At 34.9% G+C, this 27,461-nt stretch overlaps 2 protein-coding genes across 3 annotated transcripts; both read left to right on the plus strand.

The window, feature by feature from the left end:
• Positions 1 to 174: 174 nt before the first annotated feature.
• Positions 175 to 1,536, plus strand: LOC136821344 (F-box/LRR-repeat protein 15-like). The gene has a single exon (XM_067077582.1). It carries the CDS (start codon positions 261 to 263, stop codon positions 1,122 to 1,124), a length of 864 nt encoding a protein of 287 aa, XP_066933683.1. The 5' UTR covers positions 175 to 260; the 3' UTR covers positions 1,125 to 1,536.
• Positions 1,537 to 4,227: 2,691 nt separating this feature from the next.
• LOC136821298 (programmed cell death protein 2-like) lies at positions 4,228 to 19,177 on the plus strand. 2 transcript variants are annotated; one of them, XM_067077530.1, is made up of 7 exons: positions 4,228 to 4,395; positions 4,669 to 4,732; positions 5,796 to 5,905; positions 7,833 to 8,059; positions 8,443 to 8,605; positions 8,952 to 9,387; positions 19,087 to 19,177. In XM_067077530.1, exons 1-6 carry the CDS (start codon positions 4,250 to 4,252, stop codon positions 9,367 to 9,369), a joined length of 1,128 nt encoding a protein of 375 aa, XP_066933631.1. In that variant the 5' UTR covers positions 4,228 to 4,249; the 3' UTR covers positions 9,370 to 9,387; positions 19,087 to 19,177. The 2 variants fall into 2 exon arrangements, with proteins under 2 accessions (XP_066933631.1, XP_066933632.1); XM_067077531.1 differs by lacking the exon at positions 19,087 to 19,177 and adding an exon at positions 13,464 to 13,792.
• The last annotated feature ends 8,284 nt before the right edge of the window (positions 19,178 to 27,461 follow it).

Below are 27,461 nucleotides of genomic sequence, written 5' to 3' on the forward strand. Positions count from 1 at the left end.
GTTAACATTGAATTCAAAAGCTCATGCCAAGAGATCTTATTATACACTTAAGTTCTTTTTCTTAATGCCCGCCGAGCACGTAAGTTATAATAACTTTAGTGTAAAAAGGGCTATATTATTTTTAAGGCCCCATCTATGCGTGACCCTTTAAACCATAACACGTGAAAACGAAAGTGAAAAACAGTTACAAGCTGAAAAAATCAAGATGAAAACACCATTCTAAAAGTCAATTTAATCATTTCTACTTTAATGATAAGGGAATGACAGCTTGTGGAACATCCGAGTTCACAAAGCTTCCAGAAGAAGATGTCTTGTATGGTAATATATTTGTTTTCCTTTCTTTAAAAGATTTGTTTTGTTTAAAAGTTGTGTGCAAAACTTTTGATGAAATAGTGACCAACTTCTTGAATTCTCCTTTTTGTACAACATTTGACTTGTCAATTATTGGTTCTGGGAAGCTTTTTAATGGAGATGTTTTCAAGAGAATGATTCAAAACAAGCATAACCTCTTAAAGATTGATTTTACCTCTTGTAAACATTGGCTGAAAGATGAACATTTAAGATTGACTGTTTTACAAAACGCAAAACTGAAAAAAGTTGTCATTTCTTCTTGTTACAACATATCAAATGAAGTTTTCTTAGATTTTGGAAACAAACTTAACAGTGTAAGGGTATTGGATGTTTCACACTGCAAGTCTTTAACAAAAGAAACATTGGTTTTTATTGGAAACAACATAAAAACACTTGTATCCATTGATATTTCTGGTTGTTGGGGTGCTAATGATGATTGTGTTGAAGCGATTGCACTCAACAACAAAGAATTGAAGGAATTTCACAGTTCATCTTGTTATTCTTTGACAGATATTTCTATCTCAACTTTAGCAAAAAGCTGTTCCAAACTTCAAGAAATTGACATCAGTGGATGTTGGAGAGTAACAAATCAGTCTGTTTTTATAATCAGAGAATATTGCAAAAATCTTAAAAAACTTTATGTCAAGGACTGTAGAAGCATCAATGAGATCAGTATTGCAAGTCTTAGACCACGTGGTATTATTATTGATATTCCTGCCCCAAGGAAATATTTACAATCAAGCAGTGCCAGGTCATTATTATTGCAAACCTAGAGAGTGTCAGTCTATCCAGTACATAAAAGTCTCATCTGCATTTTATCATGCCCATATATTTCAAGGTAAATTTAAGTGAATCTTCTTTATTGTAAATACAATCCAGATTGACAAAAATAGCTTTACAAGTTTGTGGAGATGTTGTAGGTTTTTATTCTTATTCAATTGCCATAGTGGAAATCATAACATTATAAGCTATCATGACTATAATATACTAATGATTTGGCATAGTGGTCATTAACCTTGGTTGCTTCAGAGGCAATAAGATTTGATTTCCACTTGCATCAGGAAATGGGCCTTTGTGTGCATCGACCAATGAATTATCCAAATAAAGCAGAAGAGAGATGCAGGGTATAAAATAAATGCATGTTGTTGAAGTAGCTGCAGCATTTTTAGAGATTTTGAGACTTTAAAAAATCTGTGAGTTTTTAGGTTTTTAGCCAGAAATTTAGAATCTTTTCTGGATTTTTTTTTTCAATTTTAGCAAAGTTCAAGTTTTTGAGACCTTCAATCAACCATTTTATAGTCACCAGTTGAACTGTTAATTCATTTTGGATCATTCAACTGTTTACCGTCAACTGCTCCAACATGGGACTTGTTGGTATCTGGCCTGATATCACTTACTGTTAAATCTTTTTGACAACAAATTTGTTTTGATAACTCCACCAAGTTTATCAATCATACTTTCTGTCATAACATGTCACGATAACTTTCACTGATAGCGCGCCCTTTTTACTTTTGTTTTCATTCAAAATGACCGGACGTTGAATGGAGAATTAGAGAACCTAATAGCCTAACCGCCTACCGCCCGATGGGATTAACAAATAGCAAGTGTGTAACTTGCTGTGCGAGTGACGTCAAACGCTCCATCGTTTTGCCATTAATTTGGTCTTCTTCGTTCCAGACACTTGCGCGTGTTCTTCCACTACGAATTTTTTTCATAATTAATTTAAAAGCCTACTCGGTGCGAAAGAGAAATCGTGTATTTTTTAATACGCAGTTCATTAAACTCAAATCAAACAACTTTGGAGGTTTGGTGAAATGGTGGTGGAATGGCCGTCCCATGTTGCATCAGATAGTCCCAAGTTGGAGCAGTGGACGGTAAGTGATAATTAACAAAGAGAAAATTTGCCTCCATACTTTTGGGTATGTCAAATTGTTTCAGGAACACCAAAAAGCTCTTAAGACCAGAAATTTATGGGGCTATTTTTTGTATAATTTTTATTATTTTTTGATATTTTTATCTTTAAGTAATTAATGCAAGTTTGTATCATAAATTATTGAAATATAGGAAATAGCACACATTTGATAATATTAAAGTAAATTGTAAGCATTGTATATGATGGCAATGAATGCAATCATCTAGTGTGTGTTTTTAATCCTTTAACTGTTCCTTGTCTGTGACGTGACTCTTTCATTACATTACTTTACCTCTTACCTTGACAAAAGCTTTACCATAATTAATTATTTCCAAAAATTAAAGTTTCAAGTTTCAAGTAACCTTTGCTACAAAATTCATTCTCGGAGATCCTTGCTACAAAGGATGACTTGAGTCATAATTAGGTGGTGACACTTCAACATTGAAATCTATGCTGACATTGGCCATCTTTGAATTTTTTTTCGAAAGTTTTTGTATGAAAATTGAAGTTACAGTGTCTTCTTGCCAAATTTATGTCACATTAGAAAAAATGATTATTGAACAATTAATGCAAATTCCAACTCAACACATAGAAAATGATTCACTTTTACTTTAAATGCTGGGCAAACTGCATTTTTAAATGTATTACCCCTTCTGTAAATTATTTAAAGCTAGAAAGAAAAGTTCATAACCATATGTATTTCTTTTCGTTATTATTCGTAAAATTAAAGAGATACACTTTTTGTCAAAATGAGTGTTATGCTTGGGTTCAAAGATGAGGCAGTGAAAACAAAAGACTTTGTTGATTGGAGCTGTAATAAATTTGGTGGTAAAGCTGTAAGTAGATCACTTTAAGCGTACAAACTTTTGGGAGCAGTAACTTCTAAAACTTTTGGCCTATTTTGAAAAAATTGAAATGATTTCGTCGTTCACATGACTAAAGGTTAAATCTCAAAATTAGTACTTTACAAAATTTAAAGTTCTACTGGTGGTCATCTCTGAGATTGAGATTGCCCCTCATGTAGAGAAATAATCAATGTTTTCTTATGACAAAAAGGCCGTTCTCAAAGGCAGAACAGAATTGCAAGATTTCCAATTTTCCAAGACACTTATTTTGAGATTGAACCTTTAGTCATGTGGATGACGATTTAGAGAAGCCAATATTCTACAGTTTCTGAAATGTGAAATGAAATGTTTAAGGTAAAGGTAACTGGTATCTGTTGCACTCTTAGCCCTAAAAACATAACATGATTTCCAAAAATTTATGCCTACAATATTTTCTTTCAAATTGTGAAAGTATTATATCCAGAGGATTCCTTAGGCAAAAATAGGAACTGGGTATGCAGGGGTATGTGTGGAAAGTAAGGGTTTGATTTTTCTACCTTCTCAGATCTATCTAAGGGCTACAAGAACAAGTAAACTCTAAGTAAATTTAAGGTTAGGAATGTTAGTATGCTAGCAAAAATTAGCATGTTAGCCTTAAGTGATGCCTTTAGAAAAAATCCCCCCCCCCCCCCCAAAAAAAAGGTATAATTTGTTGTTTCATTCAGTAATTGGCATTGTTTGCCTGAAGAATCTTTCTGTAATTGAAGCAAAAATTGGCTCTTCCAGAAAAGAATTGTAGATGGGGAAGATATAAAAATTTTCAGTGATTTACCCCCTGGCCAAAGTGACTTTTGCTCCCCCCCGGACAAGCATCAGTTAACCCCCCCCCAGACAACGCAAATTACCCCCGGACAGAGCAAATTTACCCCCTGGACAAGGCAAATTTTGATGATTCTTCACTACCCCCCCCCCCCCCCGGACAATATATCCTCCACCCGGGAAGTACAAACATTTTCTGGAAGAGCCCAATATTATAGCTTGACATCATGGTTTTCCAATACAGGGTTCGTATTTTGCAGAAAGATTTCTTCTTATTAAAATGTATTTATTTTGAAATTATGTTTATCAATGTCAGGACTGGATAATAAATTGTGCATCAGAAATGATTGTTCAGCCTCAGTGTAAGAAATGTGGGAACCCGATGTATCTTTTGGTGCAAATCTACTGTCCACTTGTGAAATCAGTTTATCATAGAACTCTTTATGTTTATGGATGTAGTCAAACTGGGTGCTGGAACGATCCTGAAAGGTAATACTTTATTTTATAATTTCTAAAAGCTACTTACGCCTTTGGACATTACTGGTGTTGGAACGCAAACTATTTAGCTTAATGCGTGAGATACCTTGGATAATATCAATACATTGATTCTCACCTTTTATTAATTTTCCTTCAAGGTAGAAACTCAATTCTACTGGACTGCACACTTTAAGTCTATGTAAGACAAGACAGGGTATATGTGTTCTATACATGTTTGGTACATCTTTGGTGAACTAATAATCATGTCAACTTCCTTTTTTTCAGTTTTTCAGTCATACGATGTCAGAAGAAAGAAGTCAAAAAAAAAGAACAGAAAGAGACCAAAATTGTTAGCAGTTATTTTTTTGTCTAATTTTTTTAAGAAAGTCCAAAATACTCAAACTATTCACATTATGTAGATAGTGACTGAAATTGAATAAATACCATAATACTTCCACTCTTTCTGATACCACTAGCTTAGAGCCTCGTTGATAGCGATTTGGGCTATACATTAGTCCATCACATTGAAATTGTAAAGGAAAAAAATAAAAACAGTAAAGGCCGCTACCCACTCAGTCGGCGAACAAGGAGCACGGCTCGGGCCCTTTGTTGGCTGAACGCTTTTCTCATTCCACTGATCCAAAATAAAGGGGAGATATGCTGCACATTTTTTCTTTTTTCTATTGTTGATATTTTTGCACACGGTACAAGAGAGTTAAATGTCTCGTCTGATTGGCTACTTAAAAAAGAACAATAGGGAAGCTGCACAGCTTAGCGAAAAAAGTTGAAAAGTTTCAACTCTTGATGCGCTGTTGCGCTCAAAGCGACAACCTTTGAAGGCTTGATTTATGTAATTTATGCAATAATCAAGCCGTACGCCTTGTTCGCCGACCATAAAATGCTGAGTGGGTAGCGGCCTTAATCCTTGTGAAATTCTTTTGCAGCCATTATGAAAGCTAATATAGTGGGACCCCCCAATCTTTTTTTTCTGGGGGTGGGGGAGTGGGACGATTTCAGAAAAATTTAAGCAGGTTGGGGACGATTTCAGAAAAATTTAAGCAGGTGGGGGAGGATCTCAGAAAAATTTAAGAAGGTGGGGGTTAGGATGTCAACAAAATTTAGGTGGGGTAACCCTATGCAGGTGGGGGTTGCAGAATTTACCGACTCATTTTGATACAAAAACATTTTTCGGGGGGGGGGGGGTAGAAATTTTTCAGGTGGGGGTAGCCAAAGAAGGTGGAGGTCGGGATGGAAGCAAATTTTAGGTGGGGTCAGTCTATGCATGTTGGAGTGACTTTATTTAGGTGGAGTTTTGGGGAGGGGTGCTACCAAATATGGCTAAAAAATGTAAAAATCTTCCTGGCTAAATAAAAGAAAAAAATGTACATGTTTCTGTTTTCTTTACTATCCAGGAGACAGATGATTGGGGGACGAATGATTGGGGAGCAAATGAATGGGAAACTGACAACGATAAAGAAGAAGATGAAAAAAAAGAAGATGAAAATACAGGGGGTGACGTAAGGTGACCTAAGTTTCCTTTGTCTTATTTTTCTTCCGGAAACCTTTCTTTTTGGACCTACCTGGAGGTCCTATAAATTAACCTTTGTTCGTCCGTCCGTCCGTCCGTCCGTCCGTCCGTCCGTCCGTCCGTCCGTCTGTTACCAGCTTTTCTCGAGATTGGCTCATTATTTTTTTCTGATTTTTGGCACAAAGATGCAAAATGGCAATGCCCAAAATGTGACGGAGCCCGATTTTCGAAAAAAAAAATTTTCCGGCCGAAAATGCCGGAAATATGCCGGAAAAACCGGTTTTTTGACATTTTCTCGAGATTTCATCATTAGTTTTTTCTGATTTTTTGCTTAAAGATGCGTATTAACAATGCCCAAAACATGGCCAAGTCCAATTTTTGAGAAAAAATTTTTTCCGGCCGAAAATGCCGGAAATATGCCGGAAATCACCATTTTTCTGAATTTTCATTAGACTTTTTCCTTATAATTGGTTGTTTTTTTATTCAAAAACATTATTAATAGCAATGTCCACCATCAAGCATGTTTCAATTTTCAATAAAATTGATTTTTAAAGCCGGAACTATTAAAAAATCACCGGAACAACCTATTTTCGCCGGAAAGACAGTATTTCTTGAATTTCTCAAGCTGTACTTTATATTTTTTTATGAAATTTTGCACACTGATGCAAAATGACAATACCTAAAATGTGACGGAGCCCGATTTTCGAAAAACAATTTTTTCCGGCCGAAAATGCCGGAAATATGCCGGAAAAATCGGGTTTTTGACATTTTCTCGAATTTACATCCTTAGAATTTTCTGATTTTTTGCAGAAAGATGCGTATTCGCAATGCTCAAAACATGACAGAATTCGATTTTTTGAGAAAATTTTTTTTCCGGCCGTAAATGCCGAAAATGCCGGAAATCGCCGTTTTTGCACATTTTCATTGGGCTTTTTCCTAACATTTCTTTGTTTTTTTCTAAAAGAAAAACATCATTGATAGCAATTCCCACCATCAATCATGATTCCATTGTCAATAAAACTGATTTTTTTTTCTCAAAGAAGAAAATGTCACGGTAGAGCGCGATGGTTTGAGTTTTCTAGAAACCTTATTTATTAAGCTGTGTATTTTTCTGAAAGTGGATTGTTTTTATAAAGAAAAGCGTTTATAATAATAAGCAGATATTCAATGGGTAAAAGTTGGTTATTGAGATTTATTAACCCGAGGTGATGTAATATTGAACGAGGCGGAACCGAGTTGAATATACATCACCGAGGGTTAATAAATCCAATAACCAACGAAAACCTATTGAATATATGTTTTATTATATACCTAGAGGCAAAAACAAAACATTAATTGTGTCAATAGTCGAACGTTTCACATAAAACACTCCCATAATCGAACGTTCGAATATTTTTCTTTGTTAAAGATTTTCTTAATTACTTTGAGTCATAAAATTGTTCATGAAATTCACAATAGATTTTTTTAATGAATTTCTTTGATAACAACAAGAGCGACAAAAAAATCAAACTTTGAATGAAAAATGTGAAAAAAAATTCTACCGTGGTATAATAGCCATGGTATATCAGGAATTATTCAATGGCTGTTTTTGCCTACAAGTATATAATAATTGTTTTTAGCTTTTTCAAAAGGGTTGATAATTTCTCCCAATAGACATGCTTTCATTATATATTTTTTATTTTGTCCAGTTATGTCTTATGTGTTTCATTGTTTCAATGTTCATTGATTAGTTTTGATAACCAGGTAGGTCCATAAAAGTATCACTTGTTTTCCTTAAATTTTGCAATTTTTGCGCAAATAAATTCATGTGAAATTTTTCAAAACGCTGATTCGCGAAATTAAATCCAGAAAATACTACGATATTTTTGGAAATTAAATCTCGTGAAAAATTATTTGATCAAAGTAGTTACTATCTTCTTAGCCAGGAAGAGCTTTCAATGGACGACCTTATTCAAAAGATGTCTCAATCCTTAAGTATGTCCACCTCCACTACATCAAAGCTTCAAAACACTCCTCCACATTGTTTCGTACCATATCATATCTACGTGATGAATGAAAAAGACGCCGTGAGGGAGAGTAGTGTAACATCAAATGATTATGAAATGCAACTTTATCAAGAATACGTGGACAGAGAAGGAGAACTTCAAGGTATTCTTATTTTTCACCTGACCCTTGGCGATAGGTTTAATAAATACAAAGCCAGAACTGATATCATGTACATATTAATTCATGCAGAGTCGGAGATTCGTGCCTTCTTCTTGCCTTCATTTTATTTTTCTTGATTGTTTAGTTCGTGTTCGCACTATATTCTTTTATTTTTGTGTCTATGTACAAGTGTTTGTTCCATTTATGTTTATACATAGTATCAAAAGAGGTTTTGAAGAAGATATTACAACATCTAACTTTATAAGAACATAAGGCTTCAATCGACTCTAATACACCAGAATACACCGAATTTCTTAGAAAATCGTGCAAATACTCATGAAAAAGATATTGGTGTTTAGAAATAAGTTTGTTCTATCTCGCTTCAGCAAACAATCAAAACAATAACAACAAGAGTAGCGGCAAAAACAAAACATCCAAAGGTTCCACAGATGGAGATGGTCATTATGAGAAAACGAAAGTGAAGCATGGAGATTCTGCGTTCTACCAATTCTCAAAACAAATTCGACCATGTCCACAGCAATGCTTAAGGTATGTTTTTTAACATGTTTTCTTTTCTGTCTTCGATCCCCTTTGATTGGATGAGCTGGAGTTTTTATAAGATACTTCATTAATTGGTCGCAATTGAAGTACTGTAATAGAGATTTTTCTTTAGAAAAAGTAACAAAATTGTTTTACTACATGTAACGGCCAACCAAATCAAATAAGTAAGAGCTTGTAAAACACTCCAGCTTGTCCAAAGCAACTTGGAGGAGAGAAGATGACACAGACAGCATTCCAACTCTCACGCATATGTAGTGCAAATTGCTACAAAAACTTCATCATCCCTGGCTCCACTGAAGACAGCCAAGTTTATTTGTTCTTCTTTTTTATACAGGTACGATTGGCAAGGGACACCATTGATCTTATCTGACTGCTCTAAAATCACACCACCCTTAAACGCCATACCACCTTGCCAAAAATGTGGTGCTGTCAGAGTTTTTGAGATGCAGTTAATGCCTAACTTAGTGACCTGTCTACATAAAACCAAAATTACAATCGGTTCCAACTCAAAACAACACTCCTCGGCAACTAACGGCCACCATGAACTAAATTCTTTGGCAACAAATGGCCACCATATTGACAAAGAGGATGAAATCACCTGGACTGCGCATGCACGAGCAGGGATGTCAATCGATTTTGGTTGTTTGTACATTTTCACGTGTAGCCAATCGTGTTGGAGGGATAACGATGACGTCATTTGTTTAGAAGTGGTTGCCATGCAACCAGATCCGGAGACAGCTGTTTTGTCTTGATGTTAATGGTCGGAATGGGTATGTAATCGTTTTTTTATGCGCAATTTTTGTGCTTATTCTGAATGTATTATACATAACAGTATGTGGTCCTTAAAATGTTAAATCAAATCTATATTTTGATATCCTTGTACAAATAGTCTGTTATGTGAAGCTATTAAGGCCTGTCTCCACTTTCGCGCAAAATGAGTGAAAACTTTTTAACCTCTTTAAAAGTTCATTGGTCGGCTGAAAAATGAAGCATTTTCCATTGATCAAATCTGACGTAACGGTTCAAAAAGTTGAACTACTTTCAACTTTTTATTTTTTCGCTCGAAACCTTTTTAATGACGTAATCTTTTCTGCAGGCAAAAAGGATTGACAAAAAGTTTTCGCTCGTTTTTGTGCGAAAGTGGAGACCGGCCTGTACAAAAGATTTCTAGCACTCAATAAGTGCTATATAATGAAAGTGTCGATCCTTTTAACAATGGTACTACAGGAAATATCGTCGAAAATTCGGAATTTAAGGGGTCATTGAAAAAACCTGACAGGTTACCCAGGCTAAGCAAATGTATGCTCTCTGTGAATCTTAAGTTTTCGTTTCCGTGAAACTTTTATTCCTGTTTTCTACGAGGAAAGATTGTGTACTGCAAAGTGTTGAAAAAGTTCCTCTTCCTTATTACGTCATTGCTGAGTCAGTTTTTTTTTGCGATTTTTTTGCTCAATTTGATTCTCTTTCTTGAAGGTTAGCTGTTTAAGTTCTATCATCAGATGGTAACATGTTCTTGAAATTTCACTATAAAAATTTTAAATGTTTTGAATCAGTTGACTTTTTGTTGATTTTATTAAATTATTTTAATTAGTTGTTTATCTTGCTTGCTTCCATATGGAAGTATGATTTTTATTTCGTGTCGAGGGAAATTTCTATTTTCAAAGGTTTCAAGAGACCCTCAAGCGGTTTTCGTAATGACGCGATAGAGACTTTTGCAGCGTGATTACGTGATTTGGAAATTTTTTCTTCGTGATTGCGTGATGATGAGAGGTCAAAACGAATTTTTTTTGAGCCGGGATACGTGATTTTGGCTTTTTAAAGGGATGCGTGTTTGTCCATTTTTTTGCTGAAAAACGAGTGATCCAAGAAGCTCCAAATTTGGCCCTGCTTTACTTTAATCTGTCCTCTAGCGAATTGATTGGAAGTTTTATCACTGGGCACCTTTCCCTCATTCAAAGAAGAGACTCTAAGCTATCCAACGAGCTATAAACGAGCTTTTAACTCCTTCCATATCCGGAGATATTAGCCTTTAAAAAATTGAACTAGCGATTTTCTTTAAAAAAAATAGAAAAAAGGGCTTAAAATCCGCTTTTGAAATCTGAGTTTCATTCTTATTTTGTTCTTAAGTTTTGATTAAAATTGAGCCCTGTATTCTTATAAAAATCTTCTTAAGAAAAAGTTTGTACCATGAAATAGTTTAAGGAAGTTCTTAGTACCAGGAAATCAAACTGGAGTGACGCATATTTTAAAACATTGTAAAAAAATGCTACATACAATCATAACAGTCTCATCTTTGTCTATTAGCGGTGAGTTTCGTCGAATGAGTCGGTGAAAGTATCGGCCAATTGGATGATCTCAAATCAACCTTTTATTAAATTAGAGTGGTGATAGTTTATCTACTTTTCAACACGTTTAGAAACACGTGAAAAAAGGAGGTATCAAATCTATGCAATTTATGATCTATGCAATTTATGATAAGGCTTATTTATTTGACTTATTTGACGAATCTTACAAGAAACAAAATTAATTATTACAAGCAATTGATAGCTACTCTCGGGTACCTAATAGCCGTCCCCCCGCTAATTAATTTTTCGAAAATTTTCCACCCAGGACATTCTTATTCCAACCCCCCCCCCCGCTTATTAATTTTTGGGAAAATGTTTTTGAAAGTTCCCTTTTTTGTCTTAATTCTGCTGTATTAGCATCCTTTTCAAACATTTTCTACCCAGGACATTTATTCCAACCCTCCCGCTTATTAAATTTTGAAATTTTTTCCAACCCCCCTGCTTATTCCAACCCCCCCCCGGCTATTAGGTACCTGAGAGTACTCGATGAACTGGATTGCCTGACTAAGTTGCCGAGTCTGCTAAATGACGTGCCCTACGTGCCCACGTACCCTCATTTTTTTGACGTGCCTTCGTGACCTACGTGCCTGACGTACCTACGTGCTCGCGTTCCTTGATGTGCTTACGTGCCTATGTGCCCTCCGAAATTTGACGTGCCTAAGTGCTTGCGTACCCAAAGTTTTGACGTGACTCGAATTTCGATGTGCCCTCAAATTTCGACGTGCCCTCGAACTTTGACGTGTCCTTGAATTTTGTATGTATGGATCTTTTTCAAAGATTCGACTAGTTGAACGCAAGCCGGGCGAAAGTTTACAAAATTTTGCGGTGGAACCAGGGTTGTACTAGATATGTACAACTCGTTCTTAACATTTTGGCCATCGAAGCCTTATGTTCTTATATAGTTAATTCTTATTTAAAAAAAAACGTGTAATCAAGAAAAATTTGAAAGAAGATACAAATCAAAGGGATGGATTGGCAGGTGTTTGGTATAATTTGGTTCAGTTTGCTAACGATGGGTGAGTACCTTTACGCAAAACGGATTTTTCATTTTTTTTCGGGATCATCTAATTCTTGTCATGAAAAAAGGAAAATTATTAAATATCTTCATTAAGTATCTTTGCGGGGAAATCACTCAGTTATTTCAATTCAACCTCGTATTTGATATCGTTTATATCTTTTTTCACCATAGTAACATCTCTGAACACTTATTCCTTCGAATTGCATTCTGATCAAAAAATTGGTGAAAAGATCATTCGATGTCTCTTTATTCGTCTGTCGGACGAAACTACCGGACAAACACATGACTTCTCACAAAGATATTATCCACTTGTACGTGAATATGATTTTGCTCTATATGGCATCAAATTCGAAAGGTATTTTTTTTTTAAATTACCTGACTGTGGCCCTAAACAAGGGAAAGTCCACCGTCACGTATCGGTTAATAAAACTTTGTCAGTGAAATGCTGCAATATTTCGTTTGTTCACGTTGAAAAACTAAATTTCTACGAGAAAAAACTATATAAGAACACAAGGCTACGATAGCTAAAATATTAAGGACAAGCTAAGGATTTATGAACTCTAAAATTCTGTTCTGTTCTGGAATCCGTTTCAGAATTTTCAAAGTAAGCTATTCTTATATTGTTGTTTCTTTTAAACTAGTAGTAGGGGGAATTTTGTTCGATTTTTCGGAATCGCTTGACTGTTTTGTTAGAAGCACTTGTTATACATTTTTGGAAAGCTAAGGGGTAGGGGAATCGAAATTACTATGTTTCCAATTTTTTTTCGGACACTTTGGTGTGATTTTCGGACAAATATGACGGTCTCAGGCAAAAATCATAGGGTTAAAAATTAATGAAAATTTTAGCTCGAGAAAAAAAGACCTGTTGTATATTTTTGGAAAGCTCTCAAAAAATTAAGATTAGAGATATATTGCAAGTATAGTTGATTTCTGTACCTTACTCGAGATATTAACCCTTGAAAACCGTTTTTTTCAGCCAGAAACAGCTATTTTGTCCAGTTTTTGCGCTTTTTGAAGCTCAATATCTCGAGTTAGGTACTGAAATCACCTATACTTGCAATATATCTCTAATCCTAATTTTTTGAGAGCTTTCCAAAAATATACAACAGGTCTCCGTTTTCTGGAGCTAAAATTTTCATTAATTTTTAACCCTATGATTTTTGCCTGAGACCGTCATATTTGTCCGAAAATCACACCAAAGTGTCCGAAAAAAAATTGGAAACATAGTAATTTCGATTCCCCTACCCCTTAGCTTTCCAAAAATGTATAACAAGTGCTTCTAACAAAACAGTCGAGCGACTTTACAAAATGCCCTCTACTATAGTGTTTTTTTTCTAAAATAAGCACCGCGGTTTAAATTTATTTTTCGCTATTTAGGGGAGGCGCTCATTTCGAAATATTGAGTTTTGACCCATTTTTATCTTATTTGAAGGTTTTCCAACAAAGTACAATTTAACCACATTTTCCTTTAAAATATTTGCAGAGATTTGAGCAATTATATGGACCATAATTATGAAATTGAAGTGATCGTCAATCATGACTGGTGTAGTTTTGAAAATGGCGGACAACCACGTGCCCGGACAGGTGATTTGAAAGGAACAAACCTGAAGAGAATCAGTGGTCGTGAATTTTATTATACGATGACTGTTGATATTAAAGCTGTTGTTAACATCACAGACTGATTTTTTGCGTCCCAAGAACTCTTTTGAAAAGTTCGGAAAAATCGAAGGGAAAATTTACTCTCAGAAATACACAAATTTCCTATATACATATTTTTTTTATACAAAAATTATACAAAAATCCGAAAACAGGCTCAGAGACGCGGTCAGAGGTCGGTGGCATAATAAGGCTGAAAAAATGCTTGAGGGATGCTTATATCTTAATACTTAATACTGCTTATACTGCTATACTACTATAATACTGCTTATATCCATACTACAAAGTAGCTTATAATTTTTTCATAGGCTCGAGGTAATGTTTAGCATATGCTTAATTTTCCCCATATCTGAGCCTAGATATGCTTACAAGTGCAATGCTTATAAAAAAACATGTAACAGATTCGTGTAAAAAAGTAACGAAAAAACGTCGAGGGAAGCTTTGATTGGCTAAAAATTCCATACTGAAACATATTTTTATCAAAATGTCCATCTAAAGTATGAGGTAATCTTTGCATATCTTAGCCAATCAGAGCTTCACTCGACGTTTATTCGTGACTTTGTTACATAAATCTGCTAATAAGGAAATTTGTGTATTCAAATTCCGATCCCCCGTTCCAACTTTCCCTCCCCTTTTATTGATTTTTGAAAATGTGTAAATGTAGAATGAAATAGATTCAGAACTAATAAACTTATTAAGGGTTCTTGGGTTCAGTTCCAACACGAAGGACTCGTTTACTTTGATATATTGTGGAATCTGTTGATTTATTACTATTCTCAATAGGAGCAATAATACCATAATATGTAAATGAAACGTAGACATTACACTTTTACATAATATGGTATTATATTTTAGAGAAAGCCCTCAATGGTTGACAATCTCTATTCACAAGAAAAGATTTTTTTTTAATTTATATTTCTTTTCCTGTTAAGCTGTAAATAGGACCAATGTAATATTACAAATTTAAGTTTGAAATATCAATTTGAATACAAATTTGGTAAAAATTCCAAATGTATACATAAAATATAACTCCACGAGTTACATTCTGATAAGTTTAGGGGTTTCGGGCCCCGGGGTTTGCGAAATGACGGATATGTTCGAACGAGAGTTCGAAAATCAACCCTTAGAGAGACTGAATTTCGAAAATTCTGTCCATTTTTTGACGTTTTTCCATCCTTAAAAAGACTTTTTCTTCAATTTCAGCCAAAATTTTCATACTTTGTCCAAACTTCAAGAATTTATAACTGTTAGAGGGAGTCGATTTTCGATTTTGGTAATTTTGGAACCCTTCAAAGACAGACTCAATTGCTTTTTAATGGTTTTTGTACCCATTTGAGGGACTTTCACGGATATGAAAAAGGAACCCTTTACGGATCGCATATACCCGACACCCATTTAGCCTAAGTATCCCCACGTCCAGGAGTCGCCTTAAAGACATCTGTTCTTAAAATCCAAGGAAGGATAAACACATACAATTTTCCAGCGGACAATCTGTTCAAAAAATCCAGGAGCTAAATTGTGAAAAACACAACCATGATGCCAGATTTTTTTTCCAGGGAGCTTAACAATCTTCTTAAAAGGTCTCATTTTCTAGGAGTATATTAACTTTCTTAGAGAATAGCTGTTATATTTTTCCAGGAGCATAATATTTCTAAAGAACAGATATACATTTTCCAGGAGTCCCATTTTTTCCCACAACAGATGATATAATCCAGGAGAGCCCATTATACAGAACAGATAGTTTTTTTCCAGGAGAAAGGGACCTCAAGAACAGATATTTCATACTTCCTAGTAGCCTGGAGATCCATGCTATGATTTCTTATTCTATATACTGATGGCGAAATATATAGCATGGTATGGGCTGACAGTTTGAATTTCCCATATCCTAATAACGGTTGAAAACACAGCCAATCAAATCCTTTTATTGTTTCACTGGTCACACTTTCTTAAAGAAAGCGCAACTTCCGAAATTTGGTTTTTATTTTAGTAATTGAGGACAGCGCTAAATTCGAATTTCCCACTGTAATTTTTTTGAGGCCAAAATCGGACTCACAGCTCTGACCTGTCAAGTATTCATCAGATTAAAAAGAAATACGCAGACGGGTTCCTGTCTAACTTCCTAGCCGGTGGCTGCTCTTGTCTTTTTCATAATTTTTCGAAAAGAACTCATCAAAAATAAATAATACTCTTATCACTTGATTAAAAAAGTAGTCGACATTGATTCACAATTTTTGCGTTTATTCTGAATGTATTTTACATAACAGTATTTGGCCCTTAAGACTTTAAATCAAATCTATATTTTGACATCCTTGTACATACCGTCTGTTATGTGAAGCTATTAAGGCCTGTCACCACTTTCGCGCGAAATGAGCGAAAACTTTGTAACCTCTTTTAAAGGTCATTGGTCGACTATCAAATCTGACGTAACGGTTTAAAAAGTTGAACTACTTTCAACTTTTTATTTTTTCGCTCGAAAAATGACGTAATCTTTTCTGCAGACAAAAAGGATTGACAAAAAGTTTTCGCTCGTTTTCGTGCGAAAGTGGAAACCTGCCTTTACAAACAATTTCTAGCACTCAATAAGTGCTATAATGAAAGTGTTGATCCTTTTAACAATGGTACTACAGGAAATATCGTCGAAAATTCGGAATTTAAGGGGTCATTGAAAAAACCTGACTTAATTTTATCGAATTTTAAAACTTTATACGACTGATGTAATTTTCTTTAGTTCTAACATTTTGAGCCAAGCAAATGTATGCTCTCTGTAAATCTTAAGTTTTTGTCTCCGTTGAAGCTTTATTCCTGTTTTCTACGAAGAAAGATTGTGTACTGCGAAGTGTTGAAAAAGTTCCTCTTTCACATTACGTCATTGCTGAGTCAGTTTTTTTGCATTTTTTTTTTGTTCAATTTGATTCTCTTCTTTGAAGGTTAAGCAGTTGATATTAAGTTCTATAATCAGATGGTACATGTTCCTAAAGTTTCACTATAAAATCTTAAATGTTTTGAATCAGTTGATTTTTTGTCCATTTTATTAAATTATTTTTATTAGTTGTTTATCTTGCTTGCTTCCATACGAAAGTATGATTTTTATTTCGTGTTGAGGGAAATTTCTATTTTCGAAGGTTTCAAGAGACCCTCGAGCAGTTTGCGTAATGACGTGATAGAGACTTTTTTGTAGCGTGATTACGTGGTTTGGAAATTTTTTCTTCGTGAATGCGTGATGAGAGGTCAAAACGTGATCATGATTTGAAAGATTTTTGAGCCATGATAAGTGATTTGAACTTTTTTAAAGGGATTTGTGTTTGTCCATTTTTTTGCTGATTTGCGTGATATCGTGATCAGAGTTACCGCTGGGGGGTGGTGCTTCTTTCAAATAACTTGAAATTTTCAAAAAGAATTTCATAACACTTCGCATGAAATATTAAACGGATGGGATTAAGTAATTAAGACAAGGAAATACTTTGTTGAGATTCACAGTGGGCAGGATGGACGAGGAAGGACGATTCTGTATGAGTTGAGATGACTAGCCCACTTTGATGGGCCTGGATAAGTATAGTTTATGTAGGTGGCTCTATTTTTCAATTTGCAGCTTTTCTTTATAAGAAACAGTAAAATTTGACTGAGGGGCTTAAAATCCGCATTTGAAATCTGAGGTTTGTTCTTAAGTTTTGATCAAAATTGAGGCCTGTATTTTTATAAAATCGTTCTTAAGAAATAGTTTCTACCATGAAGATTAAAAGTTTAAGGAAGTGCTTAGTACCAGGAAATCAAACTGGAGTGACGCATATTTTAACACATTGTACAAAAATGCTACATACAATCATAACAGTCTCATCTTTGTCTTTTTAACGGTGGGTTTCGTCGAATGAGTCGGTGAAAGTATCGGCCAATGAAAAATTGGATGATCTCAAATCAACTTTTTATTAGAGTGGGGATAGTTTATCTACTTTTCAACGAGTTTAGAAACACGTGAAGAAAGGGGGTAACAAATCTATGCAATTTGTGATGGAAAGGCTTATTATTTGACTTTTTTGACGAATCTTACAAGAAACATAATTAATTATGACAAGCAATTGATAGCTACTCAATGAACTGGATTGCCTGACTAAGTTGCCCGTTCGTTTACGGTAGTTCTCGCATTTTGAACATTTTCCAGATTTTAGTTGTTTTTAGAAGATAAAAATAGGATGAAGCGATGTTTTGAGCGGTGTAAATGAGAGATGGCAAATCATGTTATGGTTTCCCGTTTCTAATTATATTCTCATCTCAACAAGTAGCTTTCTTCTTTTTTTATCGAATTTTGTGTTTCTTTTCACTATTCCACTATTTCGGTACTCTAAGGTACACCAGACTCAAATTTGAGAACTTTGTATGGTGCGAAATAAGTTTGCAATTTTTCGATGTAGAAGAAACTATAAGAAAACGGAACTAAATTCCAAACCAGCCAATCTCATCGAAAAATCATCAAGGGTCAATATTAGCAAAGCAATACTAATATCGGATTTTCCGTTACCTCTGGTTGCCTGGAAACAATATAAACTTCCTTCTTCTTCAAACTTTACTTGTTTTCTTTCAGTTAGGTTAAATAAATTTGAGTACAGGGAGAGAAGATTAAGGCTAACTATAAAGAACTTGTCTTGTGTTTTGAAACTTATACCTGCTCACTGACAAGGCCTGTTTGCAAAATAACCGTTTTTTTCGGCGGAGTTTATATCGGCATTTCAAGATACACTCTAGAATATTTTTTTACGAGTGGGAAGAATGGAGTTCATAACCCCAAAAAATAGAAATAGAAATTTATAATCGAATAGGGTGAATTTTTCATGAATGCGCCATAGTTTCTTTGCACTAAAATGTCTTACCTTAAAGCGTGGTTTCCACCAGCTGCTAGTGCGATAGAGCTATCGAGCCTCTATTCACAATTGCGATAGAAAATATAGTGATAAGATAAGACTGGAGTCGTTTATAATGCGTGTATTGCTTATGTACCTTAAAGCGTGATTTCCACCAGCTGCTAGTGCGATAGAGCTATCGAGCCTCTATTCACAATTGTGATAGAAAATATAGTGATAAGATGGGCTATGTTTCAACCAGTGACTGTGCTATCTCCCAAAATTTGAAGCTCACAGTGCCATAAAAGCACGTGTACAACAAAGACACAAATTAAACAAAAGGTTTTTTTCGAAATGGATACGGTAGACGATTAGCAGCCAATCTTTTAACCTTGGTCTAGGTTTTGAACCCTTCGTCTAGGTTACTGTTATGGGGTCAGCCTGGGATTTATAATGCCTATTATTTGAAATATGCACAGTAGACTGAATAGAAGTCTAGAGAAAAGATATTAGCTTGAAAATTCAAAGAAAATAATTATTTGTTCGAGAAACAAATACCTTTTTCGCTTTTATTGTAAATTTGAAAATACTTCACATCTTTTTTGATTCGTTTTGTAGAAAATCAGCAATGTAAAAATGGCGGACACCAGCCGTAAACGTAAAACGAAGAAGCAAGGAAAAACGCGTCGACGTAGCACCGCTTTTACGAAAGCACGTAAAATGCAACGCAAAGTCGTTGTATTGGGGTCACTGAAGTGCGGGAAGACGGCTTTCGTAGAACGATTTGTCAACAACGCATTTACGGGTAGTTACAAAACTACCGTCGAAGATTTACACGTGCGTAGCTTCAAACATCAGGCACGTCACTACACACTGCAAATTAGTGATCTAGCGTCGCCGTTTCAATTCCCTGCAATGAGGGACCTGCATATTCAAGGTGCGCAACTTATACTATTGTTGTATCAAATTGGAGATGATAAATCGTATCAGGAAGCACGCAAGGTTTACGATATCGTACTCGAAAAACGTACGGACGACGTTCCGGTGATATTAATAGGAACACAAAAAGATTTGATTCCCATTAACGATTTAGACCCGGACGATTTTATACAAACATTATATCGTGATGAGATTGCAGCTACTGGTCATGTGCTGACGTCAGCGAAAACAGGAGAGGGAATACAAGAAGCATTTGAAATGGGTTTGGATGCAGTACACGCTAAAAAGAAGGGGGCTGGAGGGGAGAATGATGATGCAAAGTCAGATACTTCTTCGATAGGATCTGATGAGAAATGCGTGATACTTTAAAACTAAGCTTGTTCATTTTGAAAACTTTTTATTACTTCTTTAGTTGACTCTCTCTCTCTGATTCGATCTTCTAGAGACCAATTTTTTCTTCGAATCAGAGAAAGATTCCAATAATAGAAATTCGAACTAGCGATTTTGATGCTATGATGGTGTTCTGAAGAAGAACACAATCATACTCATTGATCATTGTTGTCAGATTTCGTAGGATTGTAAGAACAAGCGAATCTCAGAATTTTAACACAGAGACACATGATATCTTACATTGTCTGTTGACTACTTTTTTAATCGAGTGAAAAGTTAAGATATAAGAGTATTTATTTTTGATGAGTTCTTTTTAAAAAATTATGAAAAATTATGAAAAAGATTACCATCATGAAACCCCGTGGGGATACTTAGGTAAAATGGGTGGCGAGTATGTGTGATTCATAAGGGTTCCTGTTTCATATCCGAGAAAGTCCCTCAAAGGGGTGCAAAACCATTAAAAAGCAATCATTGAGTCTCTGTAAGGGTTCCAAAATTACTAAAATCAAAAATCGACTCCCTGCTCTAACAGTCATAAATTCTTGAAGTTTGGACTAAAGTATGAAAATTTTGGCTGAAATTTTGATCAAAAATAGTCTTTTTGGAAAAAACGTCAAAAAAATAGACAAAATTTTCGAAATTCAGTCTCTCTATGGGACGATTTTTGACCTTTCATCTCGCAAACCTAGTACCCCTGGGCCGGAAACCCCTAAAACTATCAGGATGTAAATACAGTAAAGAGATAACTAACATGATATAGACATAACGAAATTATTTAAATATACCATTTGGTATGATTTTAAAGCCATTTATCACTAGAAAAAATTTAGGTTTGGATTCGGGGTATGGTGGTAACTATAACATTTAAACGACACTTACCAGGCCTGTTTTTTTGAGCCGAAAAATACATGTGTTTTTTGTTCAATTTGATTTTCATCATTTTTTTTACTTTGGTATAATGCAAGATATTAAACACTGTCGCAGCAGCAAAAAACTCGAAGATCTTTCGTTTCCAAACTTTTTCAGTTTTCGTCTCTTCGTCCCTAAAGTGAATTAATTCTCGCGCGTGGACTTTTTTCGCGAATACACGGGCTGCGAAATTGTGTCAGTGCAGTGTAACAAACACATAAAATTTTTGAGTAAAAGCGTGATTTAACTCGAGTCTTTAATTTTGCAACCCGTGTACTCTCGGGTACCTAATAGCCGGGGGGGGGGTTGGAAAAAATCTCAAAACTTAATAAGCGGGGGGGGGGGTTGGAATAAAAATGTGCTGGGTGGAAAATTTTTGAAAAGAAGGCTAATACAGCATAATTGGGACAAAAAACGGAACTTTAAAAAACATTTTCCCAAAAATTAATAAGCGGGGGGGTTGGAATAAGAATGTCCTGGTTGGAAAATTTTCGAAAAATTAATTAGCTGGGGGGGACGGCTATTAGGTACCCGAGAGTATTGAAAATCTAAAATTTTCGCGTGGACAAAATATCTCGCCCATGGGCTTCTTTTTCTCCTAATTTCTTTCATTTTCCTAGACGACGACTAATTTTCGTGTGCATGGCCAAAATTTGCGAAAAATCGCAAAATTAATCCACGCAAAATCTAATCCATGTATTCATGTGCGATGTTGTTATGAAGTTTTATGTGTATATTAGGAATTTTTACCAAATTTTTATCAAAATTGATATTTCAAACTTCCTATTTACAATTTTTTAAGGAAATTAAATATTAATTAAAGAAAAAGATTTCTTGTGAATAGATAAATCAAATTGCCATAATCATTTCGATATGGAGGGTTTTCATATACCATATGTAAAAGTGTCATGTCTGCGTTTCATTTACATATTATTGCTCCTACTAAAGATATAGCAAGGTTCAAATTGAAAATAGTGATGAATCGACAGATTCCACAATATATCAAAGTAAACGAGTCCTTCGTGTCGGACTGAACCCAAGTGACTTTTTTTCATGAATCTGCTAATAGGAAATTTGTATAATTTTGAGAGTAAATTTTCCTTTCGGCTTTTCTGAACTTTTCAAAAGGGACACAAACATACAGTCTGTAGTGGTAACAACGGTTTGTTTTCAAACAGCTTTAATATCAACAGTCATAGTATAATAAAATTCACTTCCCCAATTTTCACTACCACTGATTCTCTTCAGGTTCGTTCCTTTCAAATCACCTGTCCGGGCACGTGGTTGTCCGCCATTTTCAAAACTACACCAGTCATGATTGACGATCACTTCAATTTCATAATCATGGTTCATATAATTGCTCAAATCTCTGCAAATATTTTAAAGGAAAATGTGGTTAAATTATACTTTGTTGGAAAACCTTCAAATAAGATAAAAATGGGCCAAAACTCAAAATTTCAAAATGAGCGCCTCCCCGAAATCCCGAAAAATACATTAAAAGCGCTGCGGTGCTTATTTTAGAAAAAAAAAACACTAATTTTAAAGAAGCAACGATATAGGAATAGCTTACTTTCGAAAGTCAGAACAGAACAGAATAATAACGTGACCTACAGTATTTGGGCAGAGGAATGTAAATAGATGGAAAAACAGCTTTTCTGATTACTCAAAGTTCAACGATCACTTCTATTGAAAATTCTATTGTAAAAACGTTGATTAGGTCATTAAATGAAAGTCCAGAAAAGACGGCTCGCCATACAAATCGGACGGTTTCTACATGATTTGACGATAAAAATGAAAATTTGCTTTTCCTTTTTTGCCGATTACTAGTTCAATTTTTAAGAATAAGTAGCAATATTTTTACCAATGTATAACAAAAGAAATTCTTAACGCAATGATATTAAATTGGTTCTTGTAAAACTGTCAGAAGTCGAGTAAAATCAAGATTAAGTTATAATTTTCTCGAGCTCTAGCTTTCCATATTATGGTGCGGTTATATCAGTAGAATCGCTAGGAAATTCTGAGCATGAAGACATAGGTACCTTTTCGTATAGAAGAGGTGTACCCAAAATATAAGCCCTAAAAGTTTGCGCATAATCAGGCTTGAAACAAAAGAATTTTGTCACAACACGCTAATTATGCAGATTTTTTATAGCGACAACAAAAGAAACCTATTTACTCGACATAAACTTCCTTAAGGCTTAAGGGCAAGATACCTGGTATATGACGAGCCGTTTGTTTTCAAGAAGCTGTTTTTCTATCTCTTTACATTCCTCTGATTTGGGCGAATTCGTGGTGAGAGATGCAATACACACGTTTTTTTATAAGAACATCCAAAAAAATTTTGAAACCTACTGATGTTTCTTAATTTTACAATCCTTTGTAGTATTTTTGTCCGATTTCCAAGAAAATTGGGCGTTTTAGAGTTCATAAATTCTTAACATTTTAGCCAACAGCATGTTCTTATATAGTTTTTTCTTGTAGAAATTTAGTTTTTCAGAGTGAACAATTAAAAGATTTCAGCATTTCACTGCCGAATTTACTACCCGACACGTGACGGTGGAATTTCCATTGTTTGGGGCAACAGTCCGTAATTATTTAAAAGAAAATACCTTTCGAATTTGATGCCAAATATAGCAAAATTATATTCACGTATAAGTGGATAATATCTTTGTGAAAAGTCATGTGTTTGTCCGGTAGTTTCGTCCGACAGACGAATAAAGAGACATCGAATGATCTTTTCACCAATTTTTTGATCAGAATGCAATTCGAAGGAATAACTGTTCAGAGATGTTACTGTGGTGAAAAAGATATAAACGATATCAAATACACATATGAACCATTTTACAGCTTGAAGAGGCTGGGTTAGAGATTACCAAGAAAGTTTGGCTGAAAATGTTGTCGCTCTGATTTTCCCATTGACAAATAACTTTAACGTCAGTGTCCTTTCTGGTAAACTCGATTTTATCTTTAGGGATATTTTTTCGAATTGGTGACCCTACATGGAGTCATATCGGTCAAACCCTTTCATCTTGAAATGTTAAGGGTTTGAACTGAAATCGCTGAGTGATTTCCCAAAGATACTCAATGAAGGTACGTAATAATTTTCCTTTTTTCATGACAAGAATTAGATGACCCCGAAAAAAAATTAAAAATTTGTTTTGCGTAGAGGCACTCACCCATTGTTAGCGAACTGAACCAAATTATACCAAACACCTGCCAATCCATCCCTTTGATTTGTATCTTCTTTCAAATTTTTCTTGAATACACGTTTTTTTAAATAAGAATAAACTACAATCAAGGTCATAATATATTGAGAATTTTGGCTATTTTAACGTTTTTCAAGATTTAAAGTTCTGGCGAGAAAGTCGATTTTTGGCTATCTTTTTAATTTAATCGAATATTTCAATTTGGGAGGGGTTGGCAGACTTCCAGGCTATATTCTGAGTCTTATTAGACTATTTTTGAACTTTTGGATCCTGAGATCCTAAGGTCCGAAGTCTTAAGTCTCATGTTAAAACTCAGAGTTAAAACTCTACCCTTCCAACCTACTTTAGAGCACTTACAAATCGATTGTGGTTCAAAAACTTCCCGGTGGATTTCCCTTTTTTCTCAAATATTATGACCTTGATTGTATATAAGAACATAAGACTTCGATGGCCAAAATTTTAAGAACAAGTTAAGAACATTTTAAGGCTTTGCAGACTTTAAAACACCGGATTTCTTAGGGAAATGGACAAAAATACTAAAAAAATGGTGAAAATAAGAACATGTTTAAGAACATCTGAAGGCTTCAAAAATTTTGAATGTTCTAATAAAAAAAACGTGTAACTAGAATACAATTTTTTTGAAGCCTTCGGATGTTCTTAACTTTTTGAAGGTTAAGCCTAGCAATGTTTTTAACATGTTCTTATTTTCACCAGTTTTTAACCATTTTTCCCATTGTCCTTAAAAAATGCCGGGGTTTCAGAGTGTTCTTAACTTATTTCTAATATTTTGACCATCGAAGCCTTATGTTCTTGTATAGTTTGTTCTTATAAAAAACGTGTACATTGAGATATCGCATTCACTTTCTTCTGTATAAAAAAACTTTATTAATTTCACTAAAGAAAGTGATGTTTCAGTCTTCTCTACACCATCAACAAATATCTAATGCAGTCATTCTACACAATCAGACCACATTGCAGAGAAAAACGTTGAAATTATCATATGAGATGTAAAAAATTAAAGCTTTTAATTAAGATGATGACGATTTCATTAATATGAAAGTTGTCATAGAAAATAATCGCATTTTTTTTCTTTTCATTGCAAAATGGAAGTTTGTAAACACTCAGTTGCATGACTGTAAGGTATTCAGCTTGCGAAATGGTCCCGGTGGGGGATACTACGTTTGTGAGATAACGGGTATGTCCGAGCCAGAGGGACTGAATTTCGAAACTTTTGACTATTTTTGACCGTTTTGCCACTCTTAGAGCGACTACTTTAGGCGTAACAAACTTTCGCGAGCAGAAACTTTCGCGAGGACGAAAAATCGCAAAATTCACGACATTTACTTTCGCGAATTTAATGGAATTTAAATATTTTTCGCGAGCATCAACTTTCGCGAATCAAGACGTAAAATTGAGTATTTTCACATGAAAAAATGGCTTAGAGGGACAAATACTTCTTGGATTGGCTTGAAACATTTATCATTTGACTTATTAGTCTTTTAGCAGGCTAAAAAGTGCCATAAATAAAAGTTACATTTTATTCAAAGTTTGATATTTTTACAAATTTTTAATTTTGTCAAGAATTTTTTGCGAGCATAAACTTTCCCTAATGGCCCTTCCTAGAATTTTTAAAGACATTTATTTTCGCGAAAAGGGCCAAAATTCGCGAAAATTGCGAAAGTTTCTGCTCGCGAAAGTTTGTACGCCTAAAGTACTTCCCCAAAATTTTAGTCCAACTTGATTTTAGTAATTATGGAATCCTTAAAGAGAATCGATCGCTTTTTAATGGTTTGTGTACCTCTTTGAGGGACTTTCAAGGGTGTGAAAAAGGAACCCTAGGCTTGCACATGCTTAGTCCGGGGTCACTTATAGCTTTTTGATAGACTGGATGGCGCTGATAAGTGGCCCGGTGTAATTTGGCGGGCTCTGCTGTTTGGCTTTGCGTGAGGTGGTAGCAAATACATGCCACTAGATCCAGTCCCTTTTTGGAGAAAAACAAACAGAAAACCATGACCAATAGACCAATTTATTTTTCCAATTTTGGAGGTATTTTAATGTTTTGATTATAATTTAATGAACTTTGATGGGGTTTTAGAATATATTTCATTGTTTTGGTGTTTTTAAAGATTTTTTAAAACGAAAGTAAAAAAAAATTCAATATGGCGATATCCTCTAGTCTACTTCACTGGACTCAGCGCCATTAAAATCAATAGAAAGCAAAGTTCAGTCAGAAGTAGAATCTAATCTAGCATTGCCTAAGTACCCCTCGGGACTCTCTTTCTTGCAACCACGTGGAAACGATGTCAGCGTAATTGGATTGATCGCCTTGAGACTGGTTTCCACATGCTAGTAAAAACAAGTGCACTTTTAAAGCGATTGGACTTCAACAGAAAGAACATACTGACGAGCTAAGCACGGATTTTTCACATTTATCCTCCGGATCCTGAGGATATCCTCACCTTTTTTTGTATTTTCTCAAAATATGAACCTTAGGATCCTTAGGGTCCTCAGGCTTTTGCGAGAATAACCTAAGATCCTCACTTTTTTTTCTCAAAATATAAACCTTAGGATCCATAGGTTCCTCAGGATTTTGCGAGGATAACCGGAGGATCCTCACTTTTTTTTCTTTTTTTTCTCAAAATATGAACCTTAGGATCCTTAGGGTCTTCAGGCTTTTGAGAGGATATCCTGAGAATCCTCACTTTTTTTCTTTTTTTCTCAAAATATGAACTTTAGGATCCTTAGGGTCCTCAGGATTTTGCGAGGATAACCTGAGGATCCTCGTTTTTATTTCTTTTTTCTCTCAAAATATGAACCTTAGGATCCTTAGGGTCCTCAGGATTTTGCGAGGATAACCTGAGGATCCTCAATTTTTTTATTTTTTTCTCTCAAATATCGTAAATCTTCCTAATTTTTTTGAGGATCCTGAGGATGTCCTTGGGAAAGCCTGAGGATCCTAAGGATCCTAAGATTCACTTTCTTTAATGAAAAATAATTGACGTAAAATGAATTTTTGAGGATCCTGAGGATATCCTCGCAATATCCTGAGGACCCTAAGGATCCTAAGGTTCATATTTTGAGAAGAAGAGATAAAAAAGGAGGATCCTGAGTTAGCTAAGGATCCTTGGGAAATTAAAATATTGATGTTTTATCAAGCCGTATCCAAGGCAAAAGAGAGGATCCTGAGGATATCCTCTAAAAGCCTGAGGACCCTAAGGATCCTAAGGATATAAGTGAAAAATCCGTGCCTGAGTGATACTGACTGAAACAGTTGGGCGGGGTGACGGTGTGAACCTTTTTTCTGCCGGTGTTGATAAAAAGAAATCTGTGTTTCTATTATTTTTATGTGTTAATGGTGATTCGAGAAAAATGCGTCGGTTCGGTGTTGGCAATCCCCGTATGCCTCCATATGGAGTCTTCAAAAATATAAAATTGAAAGCGTTACTGAAAAAGTATAAATACCCAGAAAATTTTATACTCAATTTACAAAAACCACATCTATTAGCAGGACTTTGGATCACCCAGAACACAAATTAAAGAGAAAATATC

This window comes from Clytia hemisphaerica, unplaced genomic scaffold (genome assembly GCF_902728285.1).
Source record: "Clytia hemisphaerica strain Z4C2 unplaced genomic scaffold, Clytia hemisphaerica genome assembly, whole genome shotgun sequence".
Classification (NCBI taxonomy): Eukaryota; Metazoa; Cnidaria; class Hydrozoa; order Leptothecata; family Clytiidae; genus Clytia; species Clytia hemisphaerica.

Excerpts from the sequence above, each read along its gene's own strand:
- LOC136821298 (XM_067077530.1), top strand. The coding sequence starts at position 4,250 with ATGATTGTTCAGCCTCAGTGTAAGAAATGTGGGAACCCGATGTATCTT. Across the intron at positions 4,733-5,795 it reads AACAGAAAGAGACCAAAATT|GAGACAGATGATTGGGGGAC; the intron begins GTTAGCAGTTAT and ends TTTACTATCCAG. Across the intron at positions 8,606-8,951 it reads TGTCCACAGCAATGCTTAAG|GTACGATTGGCAAGGGACAC; the intron begins GTATGTTTTTTA and ends TTTTTTATACAG.
- LOC136821344 (XM_067077582.1), top strand. The coding sequence starts at position 261 with ATGACAGCTTGTGGAACATCCGAGTTCACAAAGCTTCCAGAAGAAGAT.